This window comes from Rhagoletis pomonella, unplaced genomic scaffold (genome assembly GCF_013731165.1).
Source record: "Rhagoletis pomonella isolate Grant_MI unplaced genomic scaffold, Rhpom_1.0 Rhpom_scaffold_00007, whole genome shotgun sequence".
Classification (NCBI taxonomy): Eukaryota; Metazoa; Arthropoda; class Insecta; order Diptera; family Tephritidae; genus Rhagoletis; species Rhagoletis pomonella.
The window spans coordinates 7,191,372-7,218,510 of NW_023458561.1; the positions used below are offsets into that span (position 1 = coordinate 7,191,372).

Here is a 27,139-nt window from a genome sequence, read left to right on the forward strand (position 1 = left end):
GTTATGAGGTCACACCAAAAACGTGCACTTATTTTTATATATAAGATTCCTTGAGGAAGACGCGAATATTCATCGAAACAAGTAGGAGGAAAATAAACGTTTATTTTATTTGTAATAAAATACTGAAAAGTTCCATACACAACATTAAACTTTCAGCTTAGTCGAGGAGAAATAATAATAACATAGTACTTGTATGCTTGGTTTTTGTACGGCTGCTAGTACCACTTTATATGAATTTGCTACTCTCCACGCAAATAGTGAAATGTGCTGCTCTTCCACGCAAAAATCTGAAATGTGCTAGTCTTCCCCGCGAATAGTGAAATGTGCTAGTCTTCCACGTGAGAATTTGAAATCCGCTACTTTTCGACGCGAATAATGAAATGTGCTGGTCTTCGCAGCGAATAGTGAAACGTGCTAGTCTTCCACGGTAATTTGAGATGTGCTACTCTTCGTTGGGAACGACGATATAGTGGCGACGCAAACTGCCAACCAGGTTTTCTTTGAAAAACAAAAGGGTCCTTTATTGATTTTTCAAAGAAAGTATTTTATTGTTAATTTGCTACATATTTACTTCCATTTTACAAATTAGTTTTTAAATTTTAACCCTTATTTGGCTTTACCAGTTGTAAATACTTTGAGAGCACAGCGCAAGCGGCACGCAAGTCTTCGTCGATTAATTTATTGCATATCTTCTGTAACCATTGGCTAATTTGCTCGATTAAGAGTCTTTTATACTCCCCATTTTGTCCAAAATAAGGTCTCATATAAAAATAATGAAATTCAGGCGGTATACAGCGTTCACTAATCATTTGGTAAAGAGCACACTCTTTGTTTTTTTGAAGGTATTTTTGCTTTTGGCCATTCATAGCGTTTTATGGTTGAACATTTACAATTTTTTTCAATATGTTCAACTTCTCGCTCTGTGAGGTCGTATTTTATACACATATCTACGTGATTTTTGTTATTTTGTACTGAAATTTTCCTTATAGGCGGCATACACCATGCGTATATGAAATGAAAAATAAAGAAAGAAAAATAAAATATTCTCAAAAACTCGTAAAAATTTTACATTTATCTAAATTTAAACTATCTCTTTAATTGTCACTTATAAAACACAAATTTAAAGGAAATATATGTATATTCCGAAATACACAATAAAGTGGGGTTCGTCTAACATTACCGGAGATTTCTAGCAACAGGACCGAAAGGTCCTAGAAAACATGACTTTTCCTAATATCTCGAAAACTATTTTTAAAACGATAAATGGATTCATATTCTGGTTTAGGGACCTAAAATTCAGCTAAAAAGTTGAAGTTTAGTGATAAAATTGCTCTAAAGTAGTGTAACTATATACTAGTTGCGTTTTTAGATGTTTCTTTAATAAACTTTTTAAGTAAAGAAATACTACTTATCTGCCATTATCTGCAGCCAATCTTCTCACACCCCATTAGCCAAATGTCTAGGCTCTCAACTGAACAAAGAATAAGAACGCGAGCTAACCCGGGCATATAACAAATTCCTTAATGTTCATCAAATATTACAAAAAATGCAAATACTCGCTGAACCCACTATTTTCGTTACATTTAAATTGAACTTATACTTAATATTTAAAATGATTAAACAAATTTAACACTTAAATGCACAATTAACTTCTGTATGCGGGTCCATCACTACTTATTAAGAATACAATGCAGAAATCAAAATATTAACTTAAAACCGTCACGATCTTTCTAGAGAGCGAATATTTATTTATAAGCAGCGTTAGAATATTCTGTTTCCGGTCAATGGTCAGTGATCGGACTTTAAAAAAAATTGTGTGGTAGAAACTGGAAAAAAATGTGGTAGATCTCAGGTTCTGGATCAAACTTTGTACAAAAATTGAAAACATTCTACAAGGTTTCACCTAAATTGCAAATATTTTAATTAGAATCTAAAAAAAATTTACTCAACTATAAGAAAGTGCAAGATTGAAGTTGCTAAAAATTGCGTTGAGTTTTGGCAATTTTTTTCCTTGACCGTGTAAATCAGTTCCTTCCATATCAAGATATTTTTCGAACATATTTTGAAAGATTTCTGCAACCTTGCGGTGTGCTGCCAGTTTTTCTTTTTATCACTTCACGATGTAGTGAACAAATGTGGCATGTTCCAGAAACCGCAACTTGGGATTTGCCGATTTTGACAATTCTCAAGTAAAAGTTAACAACGCGAAAATCGCCGTTTTTTAACATTTTCGCTATTAATTCTTTTTATAAATCATATATTTAACAATTTAACAATTAATTTAACACAATACAACCACATTTCCTGTCGATAAATTGAATTTTGAGAAAATTTACTATTTTACGGTTTATTTTATCCTCCTTCTGCCTGTTGTTGGCTTTTAGTGTTGTACAATTTTTGCTCTTAAAATTAAGAAAACTATGTCGAGCAAAAATAAAACTTCTCAAAACCACGAATATGTGGTAGATTTCAGACCTTGTGTGGTAGATGTGGTAGATGCTCAAAAAAGTGGCAGATCTACCATAACGTGGTAGAAGTCCGATCACTGTCAACGATGAGCGTTCGCTGTGTAAGTTAGAGAAGTGAGAGGGACTGGGAAATATTATTTGGAGTGTTCTCTATTGAATGTGACTAATTTTTTTACGTTTCCTTAAAATTTTGTCAAATTGGTTTTTGTCCGCGTAGATCGTTCAAATGTGAAATGGCTTGAAATGGAGCAAGCGTGCGGATATTTGCAGTGGTTGGAAAAACGAAAGGAGCGATGTCTTAGATGAAGCAAGGGCATTCCCTGGCGACTAGGAAGACGCCGTCACTGGATTTAAAGCCCGTATTGGATGACGCTGCGAAGATAACATAGGCCAGAGAAATTAAAATACATGTGTTGGGGTTTTCCAGCACAACGAGATTTTTTTATTGGTGACATGTATATTTTAGAATTTGTATTTGGTATTGTACTTTGATAAACAAGAGCTGGAGAGCTGCAGACGAGAGCGAAAATGATCATCAGGCGATTGTAGATGGAGGGGAAATGAGGGATGAAATTGCCCGCAGTTTACAAATGTAAATTTTTGAATTATTAAAACACATAGTCACCCCTAACTTCCAAACTTTTGCCTATATATTCAAAAATAGTACCAGGAAATGCTAGCTCGATAATTTCGGCCCCCCCTATCTTTCTAGTTTTTTCCTATGTACATACAGTATAACAAATTATACACTCAGTGCTAACAAAATAATTAGTAAATTGATTTAAAAAGTGGATATGTGGATCATCCGGTTCTGATATTGGTACCAAAATCTATTAAAAACTCGATAAAAATATCCATAACACAATCGATAAAAATATCCATAACAAAAAACGATAAAAAAAATCAATATCAAAATCGATAAAAATATCCATAACAAAATCTATAAATATAGGTAACAAAATCGATAAAGATCGATGAAAAAACGATAAATACCGATAAAAAATCGATAAATATCGATAACAAAATCCATAAATTTCGATAACAAAATCGATAAATATCGATAGCAAAATCGATTAACATCGATAACAAAATTGATAGATATCGATAACAAAATCGATAAATATCGATAAAAATATCGTTAACAAAATCGATAAAAATATCGATAAAAATATTTATAACAAAATCGATATAAATATCGATAACAAAAGCGATTAAAATATCCATAACAAAATCGATAAATATCGATAACAAAATCGACAAATATCGGTAAAAAAATTGGTAAGTATCGATAACAAAATTAACAAATATCGTCAACAAAATCGATAAATATCACACACCTTTACTTTCATTCTTGTATTGTTCTTTTTCTAAGTGTTTCTTTAACCTTTTATTAGCAAATTTTTGTTAAATTACTACCATATGGGCAAATCTAAAAAACAGGTTACCTTGGTTTTATTTAGCTTTATTTTCACTGTTCGAAACTATATCAAGCTAGTTGCTTTTGGTTATAATTCATTGTCGTATACTTGAAGCCTCAAAAAAAATTTGGTTCAACTTGCTGCAGAGCTTTTGAATTATAGGTGTTTAAATTTAAAAAAGTAATGAAAACAACTGCATTTTTTATGTAATTTTTAAGAGGGGCAAAAATAATTATGTCATAACTTCTGAAGCACACCATATTCTGATTTAAAATATAATGGGCGTTTAGCACTTGTGCGTATACTTCATGTTTAGTAGGTAAGAAAAGTGTGCATTAAAAAATAACGAAATGGCAAGTAACTCAAAGTCTGTAACTCCACATTTCACAATTTTCAAAATTTTCGGTTTATCGCATATAGTTTTTGAAGCATTTAATTTTAAGAACTTTTTAAGTATGTGTGTATTCTACAAACAATTACGAATAATTTGATACCTTAGTATGAGTTTTGCTTTCAGAATAAACCAACTTTTAAAGACAAAATATTCTGCGATCTTGAGCGCAATTTTTATTCCAAAAACATCTTAATAGAAGGCACATTTGGAAAATACGTCGAAACGATCTAAACATTTTTATAACTACTATTCCTTATAATGTTGCATATACCTGTAAAATGCTTCAAAAAATGTTCTCTAGAAGTGTGTAAAAACCCCGATTTAGTACTTTTAATTATGCCCCTTCTTGTAGTGAGAATATTTCGAGCGTGGTATCAAATCAAATTTTTTTCGACAAAGATTCTGATAGCTGCTCTGACTTAATTGGAGCCTTCTAAATTCAATGGCGTCCCCAGTTTTGCCCTATTGTCTCCCCTTTTGGAGATAGCGTTACTTTAAACTTTGCTTAAATTTGAACTATTTTATAAAAAAAACTCTCTCAGTTTTGAAGATATTTTACAAAAATTTTGCACATGCTTATATTTTAATATTTCCTTTACTATCTCATAAAATCATCGAAATCGGTTCACTCTAAAATCTAGCTCCCATACAACTGATTGTCCAGAGACGTTGTTTTTCGTTATAACTCCACCAATTAAGCAGGTAAGAATTTAGTATAGGTTCACTTTAAAATATAGCACGCATACAATTTATTATTCAGATATAAAGTTAGACTTATAGCGCAAAAACACATATCTGAGTAATCAGTTGTATTGGAGCTATACGTTAAAGTGCACCCATTTCGATAATTTTAATGTCTATAAATCGCCCCTTAAACAAAAGTTCCACATCATCTACATAGGCGATCACCCGAAAGCCCATTTTTTCCAGTTTCTCCAGAAGATCGTTTACAACCGCAATCCAGAGCAGGGGAGAGAGAACACCATCTTGTGGGGTGCTCCTAATGACTCTGCACTGAGTGCGGGTACTTCGCCGCGACAGTTCTGTCACGAAGTAAGCTGTAGATAAGCCTTATTAGGTTGGGTGGTCAACCCCCAGATTATGAATATACTTGACTATTGCCTCTGGAGTGACATTGTTGAAAGCTCCCTCGATATTGAAAAAGGCCCCTAAGGCCTAATCTTTATGCGTGAAGGGTTCCTTTGACCACTTTACCAACGTGGGCAGGGCGGCATTCTACGACCTTTTCTGGCAATAAGCATATTGAGCTTTTAAAAGACAGTCACGGAGAATCGCCTTTCTTATGTTTTAGCAAAGACGAAGAGAGACTGATAGGCCTAAAATACCTAGGGGAAACATGTGCGCCTTTTCTGGCTCTCGGGATGAACGCAACACTGACTATCCTCCAAGCTTTGGGGATATACCCGGTCCTCACGCAGTTCGCATAAATGGGATCCAACCAATTGCACGACACCTTCAGAGCCCTTTGCAGCTGCGCAGGTTTGATGCTATTGGTCCCCGGCGACTTTAATGTGACGATCGTCCAGAAGATCGGAGAAGTACAGGACCTGGGGGGAGATTTCGAATCCAGTTAGCGACAAATTTTTAAGTTTAAATAGTGATTTAACTATACTTTAAAATAGATAAGTTAACGACCATTAATGCATTTTTATACCCGAGCGCACTTTTGCACAAGGGTATATTAATTTTGTTCACATAACGGTTGTTTGTAACAGCCAAAATGAATCGAGATAGATATAGGCAAATGCATACATAAATGTTCAGAATGAATAGAGAAGTCGATTAAGCCATGTCCGTCTGTCCGTCCGTCTGTCCGTCCGTCCGTGTACACGATAACTCGAGCAAAAATTGAGATATCTCAACGAAATTTTGTATGTAGGTTTCCATTAAGCCAAGGTAGGTTGGTATTGAAAATAGGCGAAATCGGACTGTAAACACGCCCACTGCCCATATAACGGTAATTTCCAGAAATACGAAAACTGCGATATTTTAGTAACTACTGAAGATAATTCACTCAAAATTGATATTTACAACAAGTAAGAAAGTCTAGGTTCGGGTGGAACCGAACATTAAATACCCGGCGCAAGTATTAAATGTTTGTTTTTTCACTTTTCCGAAACCTACCGCAGTAAGTATTAAATGTTTGTTTTTTCACCTTTCCGAAACCTACCGCTAGATGGTAAGCCGGGGTGTTTCAATTTTGAGTAAATTAGCGTCCTTAAATTTCGAAATATTGCAGTTTCAAGTATTTATGAAATTTACCGTTATATGAAAAGCGGCCGTTATTTTAGTACGATTTCAATAATTTTCAACGTTTTGCTTTTATGTGGCAAGCGCAACAAAAAATACAGAGTTTGGTACAAATTAATAGAACGGTTACCGATATACATATATGTGGTCATAAGTGGGCGGTGCCACGCCCATTTTCCAAAATTAACCATAAACGTATTTCTTGGTAAAGAATTGTTGCGAGCATCAATTTTGAATAAGTTAGCTTTAATATTTACTGATTTATCGAAGATTTTGTATTTCTCAAAATTACCGTTATATGGGATGTGGGCGTGGTTATTGTCCGAGTTTTTAAATTTTCGGGCATTTAGTTTGCTGTACCAAGGCCAACAACCGTGCTAAGTTTGGAAGAAATTGGTGCAGCGGTTACCAAGATATGCACATGTAACCATAAGTGGGCGTGGCTACGCGCATTTTCCAAAAATTTATAATATTCTTATTTTTAGTCTAAAAATGTTGTAAATATCAATTTTGAGTGAATAATCGTCTGTAGTTACTAAAATAGCGCAGTTTTCGTATTTCCGAAAATTCGCGTTATATGGGATGTGGGCGTGGTTACAGTCCGATTTCGCCCATTTCCAATACTAACCTACCTTGGATAAACAGAAACCTACATACCAAATTTTGTTGAGATATCTCAATTTTTGCCCGAGTTATCGTGTATATGGACGGACGGACAGACGGACAGACAGACATGGCTTAATCGATTTCTCTATTCATTCTGAGCACTTATGTATACATTTGTCTATATCTATCTCGATTCGTTTTGGCTGTTACAAACAACCGTTATGTGAACAAAATTAATATACCCTTGTGCACAAGTGCGCTCGGGTATAAAAACGGAAATATCCTGGACATCCTTTTTACAAAATCTACACACTCTATTAATTAAAACTACATAACAATTGCTTCATTTGAAAAAAATCGTAATCGAATGTATAATGCTATATTTAATGCGATTTATTTACATGTAGTATGTACAAACATACTAGGAATGTTACTCCCGGCATCCCGCGATGCCGGACTTTTTAAGGTCTCGAAAGTTCCGGGATGCTTGGCAAGTAATCCCGGGATTTTCGGGGTTTGTAATTTACACTGATGGCAATAATAGAAATTCCTTTTCTTGACCAGTATTGGCGATATTTCTTTTTATACCCGAGCGCACTTGTGCACAAGGGTATATTAATTTTGTTCACATAACGGTTGTTTGTAACAGCCAAAACGAATAGAGTTAGATATAGACAAATGTATACATAAATGCTCAGAATGAATAGAGAAGTCGATTAAGCCATGTCTGTCTGTCCATCTGTCCGTCCGTCCGTGTACACGATAACTCGAGCAAAAATTGAGATATCTCAACGAAATTTGGTATGTTGGTTTCCGTTAATCCAAGGTAGGTTGGTGTTGAAAATGGGCGAAATCGGACTGTAACCACGCCCACTTCCCATTAACGCTAATTTCCAGAAATACGAAAACTGCGGCATTTTAGTAACTACTGAAGATAATTCACTTAAAATAAATATTTACAATAATTTTCAGACGAAAAATAAGAATATTATACATTTTTGGAAAATGGGCGTAGCCACGCCCACTTATGGTTACATGTGTATATCTTGGTAACCGCTGCATCAATTTCTTCCAAACTTGGCACAGTTGTTGGCCTTGATACAGCATACTAAATGGCCGAAAATTTGAAAAATCGGACAATAAACACGCCCACATCCCATATAACGGTAATTTTCGGAAATACGAAAACTGCGATATTTTAGTAACTACTGAAGATCATTCACTCAAAATTGATATTTACAATAAGTTTTGGACGAAAAATCAGAATATTATAAATTTTTGGAAAATGGGCGTAGCCACGCCCACTTATGGTTAGATGCGTATATCTTGGTAACCGCTGCACCAATTTCTTCCAAACTTGGCACAGTTGTTAACCTTAGTATAACATACGAAATGTCCGAAAATTTTTAAAATCGGACAATAACCACGCCCACATCCCATATAACGGTAATTTAGATAAATACGAAGTCTTCGATAAATCACTAATTATTGAAGCTAATTTATTCAAAATTGATGCTTGCAACAATTCTTTACCAAGAAATACGTTTAGGATAAAATTTTGATTATGATCACATATATGTATCTCGGTAACCGTTCTACCAATTTGTACCAAACTCGGTGTGGTTATTGTGCTTGCCACATAGAAGCAAAACGTTGAAAATTATTGAAATCGAACTAAAATTACGGCCGCTTTTCATATAACGGTAAATTTCAGAAATGCTTGAAACTGCAATATTTCGAAATTTAAGGACGTTAATTTACTCAAAATTGATACACCTCGGCTTACCATCTAGCGGTAGCTTTCGGAATGGTGAAAAACATATATTTAATACTTGCGCCGGGTATTCAATATTCGGCTCCGCCCGAACTTAGACTTTCTTACTTGTTTTATTTAATAATTAATATTTTCTTATAAATGTCTAGCTCATTAGACATATAACATCGCGCGATAGTAAATTTTAAACACACATATCAATATATTCGCGAAACCATGGGCCAAATATAGTAAAATTGCGTTTTTAGTTTTTCACTCTGACGGCAGTAATTTAAGAATGATTTCAAAAATTCAGAGAAATGTGCTTAGAGAAGAAGTATGGGTATAAAATTAATGCGGTAATCCTGTAGAATTTAAACAGATTCAAGTTTCTGGTGCAGAAGGGCTGGTAAATATTGAAAATGTTATTTTAAAATTTTATCCTTGAAGTTTCGCAATATTTGAATGGTCGCCGCGAATAACGTTTTAAGCGCCAATTTACTCAAAACTAGTTTTTTCGCAGATTACCGTTAAAAATACTCTCGCGTATCATAAGGTCGCGAAATTTCTCAATTTCCATCAGTTTTCGCTCATTAACCCACGCTCCAAAGTAAGTAGTGAGTGGAAAATCGTTTAATTTAGAATTAACAAGCGTAATGCAAATATGCAATAATGGTAAAAAACGTAAGGTCATTTCGAAAATTGGAATGATATCAAAAATAAGAGGCTAATAAATAGTGGAGAAGAATATTCAGGAAGAAATGGGAAAGGGGAATTAAAAAAAATTTTTACCAGAAACGGTAATGTGGAAAAACGTTGTAAGTGAAGGAGCTGGTTAATATCAATTTTGATTTTTTATGCCCCAAATTTTCAACTGCGCTTGTTCTCTTCACTGATCAAGCTTCATATTGGAGACTATTCAAAAGCATTTCTCCAATTTTTAACCAACTTCCAAAAAAGGAGGAGGCTATCAGTTCGTCGGAATATTATTTTTTTTTATGTATGTTACCGCATAACTTTGCACCACGTCAACCGATTTCAATAATTCTTTTTGAAACGGAAAGGTAGTGGGTCCCATACTAATTTGGTTTAGATCCGATCATTGGATCGTGAAATATATAGATATATATATATTTTTTTAAGTCGGTTTTTTTTTGCTAAAAATTACTTGTTAAAAAATGACCTATGATGAACAATCAAAGAAACCTTATTGTTACATTTATTATATTCATTTGTCGAAAAAGGTTGTAAGCGCCACCAGCAAAGATGCTGGGCTTACTGGAAAAACGTGTTATCATCCATAGGGCTTTGGATATAAAACGTTTTTCCATCATTAAAATTTTATAAATCTTTTCTTGACTTGAAAGATATATATGGATATACATTTTAATTCACGGGCAAGTTTCTTGGAGACTGCTGCACCGAAAAATGGAAAACTAAATCAAATGGCTTTATGTGCGTCGCCAAAAACGTTTTTTCCCATTCCTGAAAACTTATAATTATGTCGCTTACAACGTTATTCGCGGCGACCATTCATTTGTTTTTGAAAAAATTATATGTTAAGGGCTTATATAAACTCGATAACATCCTCGAGTTTCGTTCTTCTAACTTTGTCAGCTAAATAATTACCTATTCGTCCTTGTGATTCAAGAAAATTTTAATTTTTTAAATTCTAAAGAAATTTCCTATTGTATTTGTTACCCATATTTTTATTCTACATTGCATTGAACTTTTTTAACAATTTTTGGAATTAATAATATCTTTGAAATTACAAAGTCCTTCAAAATAAATCCTGCGGTCAGAGAGAAAAAATAAAAACGCCCCTTTAAATAAAAAAGTAGGTTTCAAACCCATTTATTATTGTTTATTTCATGGTAGAGGAGCTTCTCAAACAATCGACGCAATTTTTTCGATTAAAGTTGTTGAAAAGTAATGAATATGTAATTCCCGGAATCCCGGGATTGTGACAACGCCCTTCCGAAAATCCCGGGATCGGAAAAAGCCGAGAAATTAACATCCCTAATACATACATACTTTGCATAAAATTGATTGTAATATACTTGATATTCATCGTTGAGCGCTCATTTGTGGTAAGTGCATTTTTTGACGAAAATGTTAAGTGCTTCTGAAGTATAATTTAAAAATCAAAAGTACTTTTATGGTTTCTGAAATACAATTGACTAATCTGAAGTACATTTTTCGGTTTCCGAAGTACATTTTTCGCTTACAAAGTTATGGGTTTTGAAAAAAAGATTTCTTAAAAATATATTTGCTTATAAAAACTTTAAAAATTCAAATTTTTCAAAAAAGTTCTCAGAATCCCTTTCACATCTATAAACCCCTCTACTCAAAAATGTTCACGCAAAATATCCAACTTGACTGAAATCCGAGGTTCAGTTGAGAAGATACAGATATACAGATACAGATTTATCTAAGTATTTGAATACAGATTAGGTCAATAACGACTTATAACTTCTCTCAACATTATGGAAATTCAAATGAACATATTTGGCTGACAAACAGCATATATATTTGGGTTTAGTTAGCCAATTACTTTTCATTCCGACTAGCCAAAGTAAAAACCAAGTGAAAATCAAGAACACCAATCCATTTCGATTTCGAAAAATTTGATCGGAATCGAAATGCAGAACAGGGCTGTATATGTTCAGACAGGAAAATGTCGTCAAATGTTCAGTTTGAATCAAATTACCTACAACCGTTCAAACTAATTTATTTATTTGTAAGTTTGTTTGAAAAATTCCGTTCAAAATTTAAAATCGCTAACATGGAAACCCCAAATGCCTGTTTGAAAAAAAAAATCATGTTAATTTTTCTTAGTGTTCATACAAACACTATTGAACCAATTGCATAAATTGAGTATTGGCAATACAATGCTATAATATTTGTACTGATAAATGTACCCTGCAGTGGAAAGCTGCACAAGGTCCAGTTCATGAACTATTATTTAAGGATAAAAGTCATACCAGTTCGTTATGAACCATAATTATACCAGTTCCGCGCAGAAAAAAGGAAACTAGTTGGTAGGAATTCTAGTTCGAAAACTGGTATTATATGGGAGAGTCATACCAGTTCGTCATGGACTATAATTATACCAGTTCTCCGCAGTGAAATGCCAAACCAGCCAGTATAAATACTAGTTCATTAACCAGTATGTGCTAAAGCGACGGCCTACCATTTCGGCGATTTCGAACAACTTATGCGATCAGCGACATCTGTCTTTGAATAGGCATAACCAAAACTAAAACGTGGTTAATTGCTTTCATCACAAATGTCGGATGTGGCGTCGAGTGAAGACTACCGATTCTGGTTCTGAGATCTCAGGTTCGAGTGCGCGTGGGGGTTGTTAAAGTAAATTAATTTAAATAATTATTTCAATTTAAATATAAAATAAAAAATGTACATACATTTAATTTGTTTTGGAAAAAACCTAAATACTCAAATACCATAAAAAATTTAAAATAAACAATTTTTTGTTCTTTTAAAACAATAAATTTAAAAATTACACAAGAGATATAAATAAAAAAATAAACAAATAAAAAAAGCAAAAGTAAAAAACAGATTCGCCCACTGAGATTCGAACTCGGATCTCTTGATTTGGCGTGCCAAAGCTTTGCTCTGTCGACCATTGCCACTGTTGCAGCACCGCGAGCAAAATGACATACTTATGCTTTTAACGGGGGATGAATAGGCAGTCTATCCCGTCAACTGGTATGATGCTACTAGTATTTCTACTGGTAGCGTGCTGAAGCAGGAGCGGACAATTGGCATCTCCTATGACATCGCCATGTTAAAAATACCAGTCGCTAACATTGAAAAAGGATACAACGTGAACTAGTTGGGCTGAAATGCAAACTGGTAGCATTCTGGTTCACAACTGGTAGCTTTCCCTGCAGGGTAGATACATAAATTTGTACTATACATACCCTGCAGGGAGTGACGTTAGCTTATACCTAACTTTAGTCTGTTTACGCGAACACTAGTGCTAACTATTAACTATGTATTTTGTTCGAAAAGAGCTAACTACTTTTGTGGGGCGATGGCCGCAAAAAAGTCAGACCTGGATACCTCGGCATTACATGTCAACTTGTAACTAACTACTTGTGGACATAAAATATCAATAAGACAAAAAACATAATATTTTTTTTTTTTTACTTTTTTATTTACTTTATTATATTACATTTCATATTTGTTTACATATTCTGCTCTGGGTGGCCCCATATTCGAACACCGTCAGACATAACTTCAAAATGATAGTATAAAATTTCGATCTTCCTTTTATTTGTCCTGAATATGAAAAATAATCTGCGAAGTTCAGAAAAAAAGTGTATTGAAAGTAATTTTTGTATGAGGATATTTAATAGAAACTTGTAAAGAAAACCAACTCCCGATTGCGTCTGCATGACTCCTGCACGACTTTACAATCCACTTTAAGTTGGTTTTGTCATAGCTAATTAAAAGTGAGGTATTAATCGAAATCTCGCCAAAAAGCTAACTATAAGTTGGTTAGTTTTAACAATTGATAATTTTTCACTGCAGGGTACATACATACATATGTGTATGTTTTTAGATCTTTAATATGTACTGCTAGAAAAGGTTCACTACTTTTGTTTTTCAAATTAAAACGACTCTATTTTTTTTCTTCGCAATGGCATGAGAATTGATAATAATTGACACTTAATTATATACACATTGTTATGACTTGAGGTCCAGTGATCTATTAATTATCAATAATTATCGTATATTCTTTACTAAAATGCAACAGCAGAAACCTAACTGCAATGGAAAAACACTAAACTAGTTGTATTGCCTGCACTTACAAATAACTTTGCTATGTACATTTAGATAGCGGCCGCTGTGGAGTAGTGATTAGAAGTGCCCACAACTATTCCCCAGGGCCTGCGTTCGGGCAATATCAAAAAATAACAAACAAACAAGTTTTTTCTAATAGCGGTCGCCCCTCAGCAGGCAATGGCAAACCGCCAAGTCTATTTCTGTCATAACAAGTAAGAAAGTCTAAGTTCGGGCGGAGCCGAACATTAAATACCCGGCGCAAGTATTAAATATATGTTTTCCACCTTTCCGAAAGCTACCGCTACATAATAAGCCGGGGTGTATACATTTTAAGTAAATTAGCGTCCTTAAATTTCGAAATATTGAAATTTCAAGCATATCTGAAGTTTACCGTTATATGAAAAGCGGCCTCAATTTTAGTCCGATTTCAACAATTTTCAACGGTTTGCTTTTATGTGGCAAGCACAATAACCATACCGAGCTTGGTACAAATTGCTAGAACGGTTAGCGAGATACATATATGTGATCACAAGTGGGCGGTGCTACGCCCATTTTCCAAAATTTTGTCATAAACGTATTTCTGGGTAAAGAATTGTTGCAATCATCAATTTTGAATAAATTAGCTTCAATATTTACTGATTTATCGAAGATTTTGTATTTCTCGAAATTACCGTTATATGGGATGTGGGCGTGGTTATTGTCCGATTTGAAAAATTTTCGGCCAGTTGGTATGCCGTACCAGGACCAACAACTGTGCCAAGTTTGGAAGAAATTGGTGTAGCGGTTACCAAGATATACACATGTAACCATAAGTGGGCGTGGCTACGCCCATTTGCCAAAATTTTGTAATATTCTTATTTTTCGTCTAAAACTCATTGTAAGTATCAATTTTGAGTGAATTATCTTCAGTAGTTACTAAAATATCGCAGTTTTCGTTTTTCTGAAAATTACCGTTATATGGGAGGTTGGCGTGGTTATTGTCCGATTTTGAAAATTTTCAGCCATTTAGTATGCTGTACCAACAACTGTGCCAAGTTTGGAAGAAATTGGTGCAGCGGTTACCAAGATATACACATGTAACCACAAGTAGGCGTGGCTACGCCCATTTTCCAAAAATTTACAATATTCATGTTTTCCGTCTGAAACTCATTGTAAGTATCAATTTTGAGTGAATTATCTTCAGTAGTTACTAAAATATCGCAGTTTTCGTATTTCTTAAAATTACCGTAATATGGGAGGTAGGCGTGGTTATTATCCGATTGCGCCCATTTTCAATACCGTCCGTCCCACGCCCAAAAGAAGTTCACGTACCAAGTTTCGTTAAGATATCTCAATTTTTACTCGAGTTATCGTGTGCACAGACGGACGGACAGACAGTCACCGCTTAATCGATTTCTCTTTTCATTCTGATCATTTATGTATACATTTGTCTATATCTATCTCGATTCGTTTTGCCTGTTACAAACAACCGTTATGTGAACAAAGTTATAATACCCTTGTGCACAAGTGCGCTCGGGTATAAAAACAGCAATTTGAGTGAAAACGTTAAGACGCACGCCACAATTCGGCGGAAAAGCTCGGCGAAACAGTAACATATTGTGTAAGCGGCAATCTATATGTATACGTGTATGTATCGATATACATATCGTCCCCTGAGTGGAAGATCGACCTACATATCTCGGTAGCCAGTTCGAAAAAGCCCTATCTCAAAAACGACCTAACTCAGATGAAAATACATTGAAATTGTGCTTCGGAATTTTATTGAAAAACACCCTATCTCATAATTTGGTTAAAGAACGCCCTATCTCAGGATTCGTTTCAAAACCGCCGTTTCTCAAATGAGAATATATTGAAAATTTGCAGAAATAGGGCGTTTTTAAACCGAATTCTAAAATCCCTTTGACTTTAACAAACAACAGCTTTGACAGCACAAAAAAAGGTATTGAAAAGCCATTCGTATAATAGAAACTGTCAAAATATGTAAAAATGTGCTGGAATGAAATGGAAAAGAACACAAGTTCTGGTCCAAATAGTGTAGAGCCCAATAAAATTACAAAATATGAGTTATAACGCAAAACCACATATCTGAACAATCAGTTGTATGGGAGCTATATGTTATAGTGAACCGATTTTAATGATTTTCAGAAACAGTTAAGGTAATACCGAAAAACAGCGTGCAAAATTTCAGTAAAATAGCTTTAAAACTGAGGGAATTATTAACAAAAAATTTAAAATTTAAGCAAATTTTCAAGTACCGTTATCTTAAAAACTGGAGCTTATCTGGCAAAACGGGGGACGCCTTTGAATTAAGAAGATCCCAATTAAATGAGAACACTTATGAAACCTTCGCCCAGAAAAAAAAGTTCTAAACCTGAGCACAGTATTATTATAAGCGACGAGAATTTCACCGTCAGAGCTCTAAAACTTCGCTCATAAATATCTCAAAATTTTGACATGACGTGACGTTTTTGTGAAAACGGCATCGTAATCTAGAGGTCAAAATTACGTTTACGTGTTTGGTCGTTTAGCTGTGTAATAAATATAAATAACGAAAATATAAAAAACGGTGGCTTGGGTGAACTGTAAGTGAATTTCAGTGCACCTAAAGTTTTGTTTTCTTTCTGTTTACATTGACTTGAGAATTGGGCATTACACGTCAAGCAGAGGGGAAAAAGACGCTTTGAAATTCTTTCATATTTTCGGAGATTGCAATTTTTGGGTATAAAACAGGCGTGAGCGCAAATCATTATGCTTGCATAGTCTTCATAGCATGCAATGTTGAACTGTTGTCTTTTTCACTGTACTCGACTTTATGGGAACACTGAAACTACCGTTCTCTTTCATCAGAAGCACACTACAACATCGCTTTACCGGCGGAGCAACGCGATCGTGTATTGCAGTGACGAAGCAAATTTCAATAGTTCATTTCAATTTACAATAGTGTCAACTGAAATTCAATAGTGTCCTCAATGTTATTATTAGGGATGGGTAGTGGGGGGTTGATATTCGATTATTTTCGAATTTCGAACATTGCACAACCATTCGATTATTCGATTCGAAATTTGATGGTACAAATTCCATTTAATTCGAATTTTCCTAATTTTTTTTTGAAGTAAAACTTCTTAATCGAGTTCGGAGATATTTGGGTTAAATATTTAAAACTAAATCATAAAATCTGTATCGTTCGTTCGAATTTCAAAAATGAGGTGTCAAATGAAAGGGCTTGCCCTGTAGATGTGTAACATGGTTTTTATTTTTATTCCATTTGTAAGAAAATCAAATTCAAATTATTTAATAAGTTAAACAAATTACCCCAATATGGGTATCAATCGAAATGATTTTTAATAAACTTTATTCTTTAACTACATATAGGAAGGTTGCCACCTGTTTGAAAAGTCGAATTTAGTTAAAGAAGTGTTGTGCTTAAAATACTATGTAACAATTAAAATATTTTTGACGTGCGCGACAGCCGAAACCAGCCGGAACCTTGGTAACATTTTCCCACTCGATGGATTTGCAAAAGTTAGCTCGTACTTTTATTTTATGGCCTACTAAAGTTTTCATGTCTCGGCCTAAGTAGTTTTCAAAAAAGTCGAAAATGGTTAAAATAAATGTCTGAGCGAAATTAAAATATATAATAAAATTTCATGGGAAATATTATCGTGAAACATTTTAACCCATTAGCTCACGCCTAAAAGGGTAATTTTGACCCTTACTTCAAGAAGTCCCGCAAAAGGAAATTGGGAAGGTCGTTAGAGGATTAATATGTTCTAGAAAAATATTCTTCGTTAAGTTTTACAAGGGGTCTTCTCAGGCAGAAGCCTCATGCTACCAACGTAAAAGTCTCTAAAAATTTAAAATAAAAAATCAAAAAAAATATTTTTACAAATTTATTTTTTTAATTGAGTTTGGATGTTCTTCCTTCTTAGCATAGATTTTTTGTTTCGAGCCAACAAACATTTGGGTTTGGGCTCAACTTGAGGTTAAGTTGAGAACTAAGGTATTTGTCAAATCTCCAACAGTTTCTCAACAGTACCTCAAGTGGGGGATCATAGCGTTCTCAACAAAAAGGGCATTTTTCTTTGTATGAAAAAGGACCGTTTCTCAAGTTGAGAAAATGCTAGTTCTCAACTTGAACTCCAATGTTATTCTCCAATTGGTCTCAAACATATCATTGAAATACTGAAATTGAAATAGTAAAATACCTTATACCTTTTTGTCCGAAACGACATCCATAGATGAATGTAAATATTAATTTTTCATTTTATTACTCCTTTTGTATTATGTAGTTAATCAATATCGTATTACAATAATTCACTTCACAGTATACAATCCGACAGTAATTTTTCCACTCGATTCACTTCGCGTTTTATTTTCTTTCAAGATTATTTGAGGATACTTTGGAGATTATTTACATTTTATTGGAAATTTCCCTCTTTGAAGATTATTCCTTTTTATTGGTAATTTTCGTCTTTATATAGCTTTCGTTTTTACTTGATAATTAAAAACTCGTTTCTCTATCACTTTTTACGTATCTGCGCGTCGGTTAGAGATGAGTTGGAGAATGATGTTGGATATCAACTTGTGAACTATGAATTTCTCCAAGGTTGGAGAAATATTTTTTTGATGTTTATTGGGGATGCATCAGATCGAAAAACATGTATTTTTTTTACTTGCATCCCTAAGGAAAATGTAGTGCCACACACAGTGATGGCACATTTAGTCAGAAAGAAGAAAGCTGAGGAGTTTTTTTTTGGGAAATAAAAATGAAATTCGATTTTTTCTAGTAAAATTCGATTTTATCCGAATTTTAGCAACACAAAGTTCGATTTCAAAAATTCGCCATTTTGAAACTAAAATTCTATTAAAAGTCGAATATCGGAGCTTCGAATATCGAATTTACCCATCCCTAGTTATTATATGTTTATGTGTTCATTTAGCTGTGTGTGTGTTCATGTGCTGCTGTAAGTACCCTGCAAAAAATGGGACTAATCCGGGATGACTCCGGGAGCAATCGCAAAGGAGCATGCGACTAATACCACTTTTGATCTCTTTATATGGAATGAACTGATCGCTTTTGTTCGGGCATGTCCTATGAAGAGACTAATTGTTCACATTTATACCCGAAAGGGTATAAAAAGCGACTAGTCACTTTTAAAAAATAAAAATAAAAATTTTCGCCAGCTGAGATTCGAGCCGGGGTGCTCAGTTTTATTAGGCGAATACAGTCTCTCTGTGTGCCAAAGCCGCACATGAAATTTCATTGACTAAGAGCGTACATATCATTAAATCGTTAATAGTACCCGTTAGAGATGTGTTGGAGACTAATTGATCTCCAATTATACCCACAAGGGATGAGTCGAGACTAATTGACCTCCATTAGTACCCGTATGAGACTAGTTGGGACTAATTAATGCCCAATTGTACCCGATTGAGAGTAATCTCGGAATACTCTCTTTAGAGATTAGTCGCACAATTTTTTGCAGGGTAATTCAGCGTTTCCAAAAACAAAGAATAATAATAATTACTGCCATCATGGAGATAGATGTATGTAAGTAGTTTTATTATCAATTCTGCTCTTATGTAATCAATAAGTATATGTATTTCTTTCCATTTTTTGTTTATTTTTTATTTTTAACTCCAATAGGAATCTATAAGTATCAGCGCTCATAGAGAATCATCCTCAGAAATTCTTAGGGCCGAAATCACAGTGCTTAGTTAAACCATTGTTAACTTAACCACCAACAAGAGTTTAATTATGAATTTATATTCAGAGTCACATAGTTAACTATGGAAATTCGTATCGCCTGAAAATATACAAATTCTTAAAATCAATACTTTTCTATTCAAATTTGAAATTCGTTCCACAAAAAAAAATGTATTTCACAAGGGTTTAACTATGGGGGCATGCTGGTTTAAACTTTTGGTAACTGAGCGTTGTGAATATGAAAATCAATAGTTAAACTCTTATCAGTGGTTAACTACGCACTGTGAATTTTGCCCTTAATAATTCTGCTATCGAAGAAAGAATTTATTCTGTGGAGTTCAAAGTTGTTGATTATAAGGGAAAAGGCAGGATTTGGGAGATATTTTGCAAAATACAAGATGAGGGGACGCAAAAATTATTCCCAATATGGTGTCATGCAAAATATGCAAAAATAGTACCTCGAACTTAGTGAAACATAAGAAACAGGAAATTACGAACCGATTTTAAGGATGCACCAATGGAAGCAGACGCCGACGACAAAAGGGAGGCTGCTCGACAATTTACAAAATGGACTGTGCAAAATTGTCGTCCGTTTAAAATAGTTGAAGACAATGGACTTCAAAACATTATTAAATTTTTTATATTTATTGGCGCAAAATACGGCGAGGGTTAAATTTAAAAAGTTTGTTGCCTCATCGCACAAATTTGTCGCAAAATGTCAATAAATTATATGATACCTACTTCAATGAAGTGAAGCTTGAAATAAATTCAATAAAAGGCAGTGGATTTTATACGAAAAACATATATTGCCCTTACAATTCATTATATATGGTAATATATATCGGAGACAATGTGATTCTTGTGTCGATACTCAAATTAAAGTTCAAAGGTGAGGAAGTTTTCCTCATTCCGATGATTCCCACCGATATGCCATTCGAGTTAAACGAATTCAATTTCCGATTCGTCTGGCATTTGTCATGACGATCAACAAATGATAAGGCCAATCCTTGAATGTTTTGTGGCCTATTCTATAAAATGAATGTTTCTCTCGCTGTAAATTGAGCGTAGTATGGTCACGTATCGGAAAACCATATGCTCTGTTCGTTCTCGCACCTGACAACAAAACGAAATTTGTCTTATATCACAATGTCCTTAAATGAAGAAAATCGACCCGAGTGCAATTTACACAGTAATTTGGATTTTTGTTCATTTATTGAACTTAATTCATTTTGTGTTTGCATTTTATCATTATAAAAAAACTGAATTTAATGCAGCTAATAGGTTAACGCTACATTTATCAATTCTGAGTCGGTACGAGATTCGGCGGATCAGCTGGTGGTTTATGAAAATATTTCGGTTGTTCACACTTGCTTGGTTATCGGGTTGTCTAGTTAAAAAGTATTATTCTGTAGTGTAGTTTATTGTTGTAAACTGAATAAAAAATATAACCACATAACAAGATAACCTGAGAACCAGGTGAACAACCTCATTGTTTGTGCTAAATATATCATAGCCATATTAATCAAAGTTTCTAACTTTATACAAAATTTAGTAATGTTTTAATCTGAATTTTTAGAACATTTTTGGGTATGCAGTTATAAACATGCATAGATCATTAACCGCGTAGATATCTGATATATTTTCCTGTAGGCTTTTTTCACTTGGACATGATCACGCCCAGCAATTTTGCTCCAGTAGCTACTGAAATATTACGGTTTTTGCATTTTCAAAAATTCCGTTATATGGAAGGCAGATGCAGTCATGATCTGATTCCACCCATTTTCATTACTAACCTACGCTGGACAAATAATAATAAGTGAGCCAAGTATGATTGCGAAATCTTATTTAATTTCATAGAAAACGATTTTTGACCGTTGATCCACTGTGAAATTGAAAAAACGAAAATTCGATTTGAAAATAAGTTTCGTTGTTGACTAAAAGGTATGGAAGATAACATCCCTTTAACCTCAACAGGAATCATTTTTTCTAGTCGATATGATTTTATTTTTTATCGAATACTGATAGCGAGAAAGATTATGACGAAATTCATGTTTAATTCCATTTGTAACTAAAACTCTTTCATACTACAAAATCGAGCTATTTATTTTCTATCTGGAATAAAGTTCATTCAAATAACCAAAAATTTTCCAAATTATGATTTATATCCACAATTTAGTGTATATCCAAGTACTTGTGTATTTACCTTTAAATAATCAATTTACCGGCTCGGTATTTGCCCTTGTCCCTTCATTGCTTTAAAACCCATTGGCAGCTCCGTTAAGGAAAGCTGTTTTATGTGAGAATATTATTTAATTACAATATTTAAATTTACAATCCACCAGATCATTGGCACGAAACAGCTTTTGGTGCGACCTGAAGGAGGGTTTGCAAAGGATATTACTGTGTCTGGTTCGTCTGCAGCACCTCTAGTCGATGGCGCGTCATCACCTCCGCTTGCTTCACAGCATGCCGATGTAATTAACAACAACAATACCAACATATGCAACTCCAACACAATTGGGAAAAGTATTTACAACAACCCAAACTCTACTTTACTAATTAATAATAACTCCACGATCTCCGATGGATCGACGCTGAATAGCACAAATTTAAAAGCAGCACCTGGCATTGTGACTCCAACGCTACTTTCCGAAGAATTACCAATAGCCGTTGTACAGTCAACAGGGAAACCACTTAAAGAAGCCATCGACGAGGTATGTAATTGAGTTTAAAACTGCTTAGGTCTACTTCCATACAGAGTACATCCAGAGTAAAATATATAAATACAGAGTTCAGTAGCTCAGACTTAAATTTTTATAGCCCTAAACCAGACAATGTCTTGCTCAACTGGCTGAGAGTCAAGTAACCCGAGGGATTTCTAAATTAAGGGGGCAGCACACTCTCTTGTGTGACGTTTATTTACATTTCGACACCTGAGTGGAAGATCGACCTACCTCAGCAGCCAGTTCCTAAACGCCGTATTTCAGAATATGATTGAAGAAGGCCCTATCTCAGAGTTCGGTTCAAAAACACACATTTTCAAGTAAGATAGGGCGTTCTTCAACTAAATTCTGAGATAGCGTGTTTTTCAATAAAATTCTGAAATAGGGCGTTCTTGAAAAGTTTTCTGGGATAGGGCGTTTTCGAACTGCCTTAGCAGTTCCACTACCTTAGCAGTTAAAGTATCCATAAAAATCAAAAACTGTATCCAAATGTATCCACCGAAAAGAGCGGACATTTTTACCTAGTGCATCTATGGAAAACAAACTCAGCCCCTTATCAAACTTATTAACATGTATTCAGTATTTTCCCATCCTTAGACATGGATTTGGGAAACAAAGTCCCGTAGTTAAAGTCAAAATTAAGTCCACTCTAAAGTTAACTGCAGCTTTTTGTCATCATTTTCAATGGGATACCTGTCAAAATAGCTGCAAGAAACTTTAGTGTCGACTTAATTTTGACTATAACTACGGGCCTTTGTTTCGCAGATCTGTTTCTAAGAATGGGAAAATACTGACTACAACTACGGGCCATAGTTTCCGCATGTTCGATGTTTAATAATACGATTAGATTCTCGAGATTTCAGTTAACTACTACAGGTTGGAAAACTTATTAAAATTTGCAAACTACTTGGTGCTATTAAATGCACGCTTATGTAGCTAAAAATTTAATTTTTCAAAGTCACAAGAATAAGGGAAAATTTCTTGCTTGGAGAATGAACAGCCAACTGTTAAAAATGTTATAATGGCTCGTACATAAATAAATAAAAAAATGCCTTCAACTTACGAATACTTATGAAAAAAGGTATCCAAATTTACACTGAGGAAAAAAACGAAGTATCACTCAAAATTGAAGGCGAAAATGTATCCAAATTGATACATATGTATCAAAACGGCAACACTGGTGACTACGAAAAAATTTGTCGTCCCACTTTTACTAATAGCCGAATATAAAAAATATACAAATCTGTACAAATGTACCAATCGTGTGACACTGGTTAAGAGTTATCTTAATTGGATGGACCACTCACACGTTTGATGAATTTTAATCGCAGTGTTGAAGGTAGAAAAATCAATACGGTCATATATACATAAAAGGGAGGTTAATTTTTTCGATTTTCTTCAAAACTTCAAAAAAAATCATGGCCGACGAATTGAGAGAACGGTTTTACCTTACTATATTTTTGTCATGGTATATATAAATGTTGAGTAAATATTAATGAATTTCTTAGCCACACTGCGCAAATATATAAAAATACAGTACACAAACATATAATTTCAAGGCTGTATTTAAGAAAAGTTGCCTAACTTTGACAATTTTTATGCGATTTCAATTAATCAGTTTGTTTGAAAATAAATGTACTTTTAAATAGTACTACATATTTTGAAATGGTGAATGTTATCGATGGTTAAAATTAAAAAAAATTATGAGAAATATGTTTTTTTACCCGATAAAAGATCCCAACAAGCCAAGACCGATAATAGATCATTACCATTTTGAAGACCTATATATCCTCTTCTCAGACCGTATTCGATCTTTGAAATCGAATCAAAAGTAGTCATTCAAAAACCCATAAATCTACAAAATCCCATTTTCTATCATAAATCGACAGGTCGCGACCTCTAAACGACCTTCAAAAAATCTAAAAAATAGGCAATTATATTTCTCATAGAAAGGAACAAAATTAGGGGGTAGGGTCGTGAAATTTCCAAAAAAAAGCATTTTCGATGGGCACTCTAATGTACATACATATATTGAGCTACACATTTATAAAAAAAATGTTAAATATTAAATAAACAAAAGAAATATAGCCAAAACTGGCCAACATAAAGCGTTTCTATTATTGCCATCAGTATAAATTACAAATCCCGAAAATCCCGAGATTCTAGGCAAATAATCCCGGGATTTTCGATACTTAAAAAAGACCGGGATCTCGGGATCCCGGGATTAACATTCCTCATACATTTGTTTTTGTTACTTTTTTTTATGGCCTTAATAACAATTATATTCAACAATTTTTATGAGCTCGAGGCCGTTTTCAGGCTGAGTCAGTGGTGATGGTCGGTTCGAATCCTACTGAAAGAAGTCTGATGAGAAAATGTGGTGATTTCCGAAATAGCTATCACTTCTACCATTTTTTCAAATTGTTGTTGCTTTTCCTCAATAAGTTTTCACTGAAAACGGCCTCGAACTCATAAAAATTGTTGAATATAATTCCTAATACATACATATGAAAAATTGGGAGAAATAATGAAAAACATTTCTTGTAATTTTTCTTGAGCTGGAAAATAAGCTTAAAAATAATATTTTAATATGTATATTGTGAAAATTTGGAACTAAAAATCACGCAATTTTTTATTGCGCATTGACCGATTTTTTATTCCAAATTTTCGCTTGCGGCAAATTAAAAAAACACTAATTTTTAATCTCAGGGCGAATTTATATAAGGTGGTGTTAGATCAGCTGATTTCTTCACCTTACATGTATTTTGTTTTTGAGGCGAATAGAGATTTGACATAACATCCCTAAAACAAAATACATGCGGTTTTGATTTTGTGTTCTTGCTAAAAACTTGTATAACTTCGCCTTATTTTAATCTATAGTGAAAATTTGGATTCAAAACTCGCCTGATTTCTTTTTTCTTTGTAAAGATTTTTGACACATAAAGTTTTCGTATAACAAATAAAGTGCAAGTTTATAGTTGCTTAATTTTCGTGTTGAGTTTTGGCAAATTTTTTGCTGACGCAGTTTTTCTACATAAAAGTATGTATGCATACAAAAAAATTTTTGACATGCTTAGTATGTAAATATTGGAAAAGATAACAAAGAATCATAATTTGACAGTTTTTCGAAACTTTCCAGCTCGTGGGGCGACCGTAACTATTATTCCATTATTATTATTCCATTAGTATTATTAGAATTTCGAAATCGAAAATTAGTTCTTTCGCTCCTCCCTAATAGAGATTCATGTGGACAGTTAATTTAATTAAGGATTTACATTTAAAATTGTAATAGTAATGACAATCAACGCATCAAATTAATTACGTTTATTATAATTCCATTCCCAGTTCGATGAGTATTTACGCTCTCTAACACTAAACACCGACGATGCCGATAGTGTGAAAATTATCACCGACGGGCAACTTCCGCTGCGCCAATGCTTGCATCGAGAGGCATGTGCCAAAGACATCCTGCTGCCAAACTACTACAACCGCTTCTGTGATCTGCGTAAAGAATTTCTCAAATATAAATCCGGCGATTTATCACGAGCTCTGGTCCCCGTAAAGGACATTAAAAAAATACTCCAAATACCGACCGTCTCGCCTCCACAAAGTATCGGCGAAATGATGAAAGGTGAGGCATTAAAATGAACTAATATTATACATTAGGGTGGTTAAAAAAAAAAAGTAAAGTCTGACTTTTAATTCCCTCACCCCCTAAGATTGTTCTATATCGAATAAAGTATACCCCTATATTTTTTTATTTTGAAATCAAAAAATATTTAGAGATCGCTCAAAGTGTCCATGTATTTTATATGGGAAAAAAACAACTTTTCGCAGAAATGATATAGAATTTTTGAAAATCAATATTTTTCGATCGGAAAACTTTCAATAAAATACCCAATTATTTATTTAACCATTTTTTAATCCTAACGATTTTTTATTGGTCCCAAATTGCATTTTTCGGGGTTTTTGGCGGACCTATAAATTATAGTTACTATGAAAAAATCGTTAAATAAATAATTGGGTATTATTATTTGGAGTTTTCTGCAGATAACTATAGTTTTCCGATCGAAAATTATTGATTGATTCGAATATAAGAATTCTATACCATTTCTACGAAAAGTTGTTTTTTCCCATATAAAATACATAGAAAACTTTGAGCGCTTTGAGCGACCTCTAAATATTTTTTGATTTCAAAATAATAGTAGGGGTATATTTTTTCACTTTAGTTTTTTTACATATAATTTTGGACCACCTTAATATACATACGTACATACATATGATCCACACACAGAATATCTGGTTTCTATAGCCAAGCGAATTATAAAATTTAGTAAATGTTATTACTCCCGCCATAATCATTTTGCTCAATTTAGCATCCATCGTAAATCGGATAGCGTTAAAAGTACACACTACGGTGTGCCACGATCACGTTTAACCCTAAGGTTGTTCTACATCCGGGTTTCTTCCGGGATGTGTTTCTGGTAAGCTTCGGAAACAGTTTCCAATCAGTGTTGCCGCGAAACATTTTTAGCGGTAGCTAAATTCAGGCTAAAAAAGGGCTAAAAAAGAGCTAAAAATCGTCGTTGTCGATAAAAATGGCAGCTGAATTTTTTTACCTACATATAAATATATAAGTATACATGCAAACATTTTCTATAAGTAATGATACAGAAAAACAATGAACTCTGGAAAGAATTAATATTTTATTCAACAAAAAAACTTTTTGTGTAACACATAAAGCATATTAAGGGCCGCCAACTTACCTATTTTAAAGTATAGTTAAATCGTTAATGGATAAGATAACGGCCCAGAAATGTAAAAAACATACATAGCCATACATATGTATGTATAGTTTAAAAATTTATTTCTTTTATAAACCGAAAAATTAGATCACATTAAGAATACATAAGTACTAGAATCATATCTATATACAGTGTCGGACAATACTAAATAACTTAAATAATTTCAAACTATGCTTCGAAAA

General features: G+C 33.8%; 1 protein-coding gene across 4 annotated transcripts in view; it reads left to right on the forward strand.

Moving 5' to 3' along the window:
* The window catches only part of LOC118742288 (RNA-binding protein fusilli-like), a 185,367-nt gene extending 159,529 nt beyond the window's left edge, over nucleotides 1-25,838 (forward strand). For all 4 annotated transcript variants that reach the window (XM_036474243.1, XM_036474247.1, XM_036474242.1 and 1 more), the window contains 2 exons: nucleotides 21,772-22,143; nucleotides 25,498-25,838. In XM_036474243.1, the coding sequence (XP_036330136.1) occupies nucleotides 21,772-22,143; nucleotides 25,498-25,800 (675 nt within the window). In that variant the 3' untranslated portion in view covers nucleotides 25,801-25,838. The remainder of the gene's footprint in view (nucleotides 1-21,771; nucleotides 22,144-25,497) is intronic.
* Nucleotides 25,839-27,139: the final 1,301 nt, after the last annotated feature.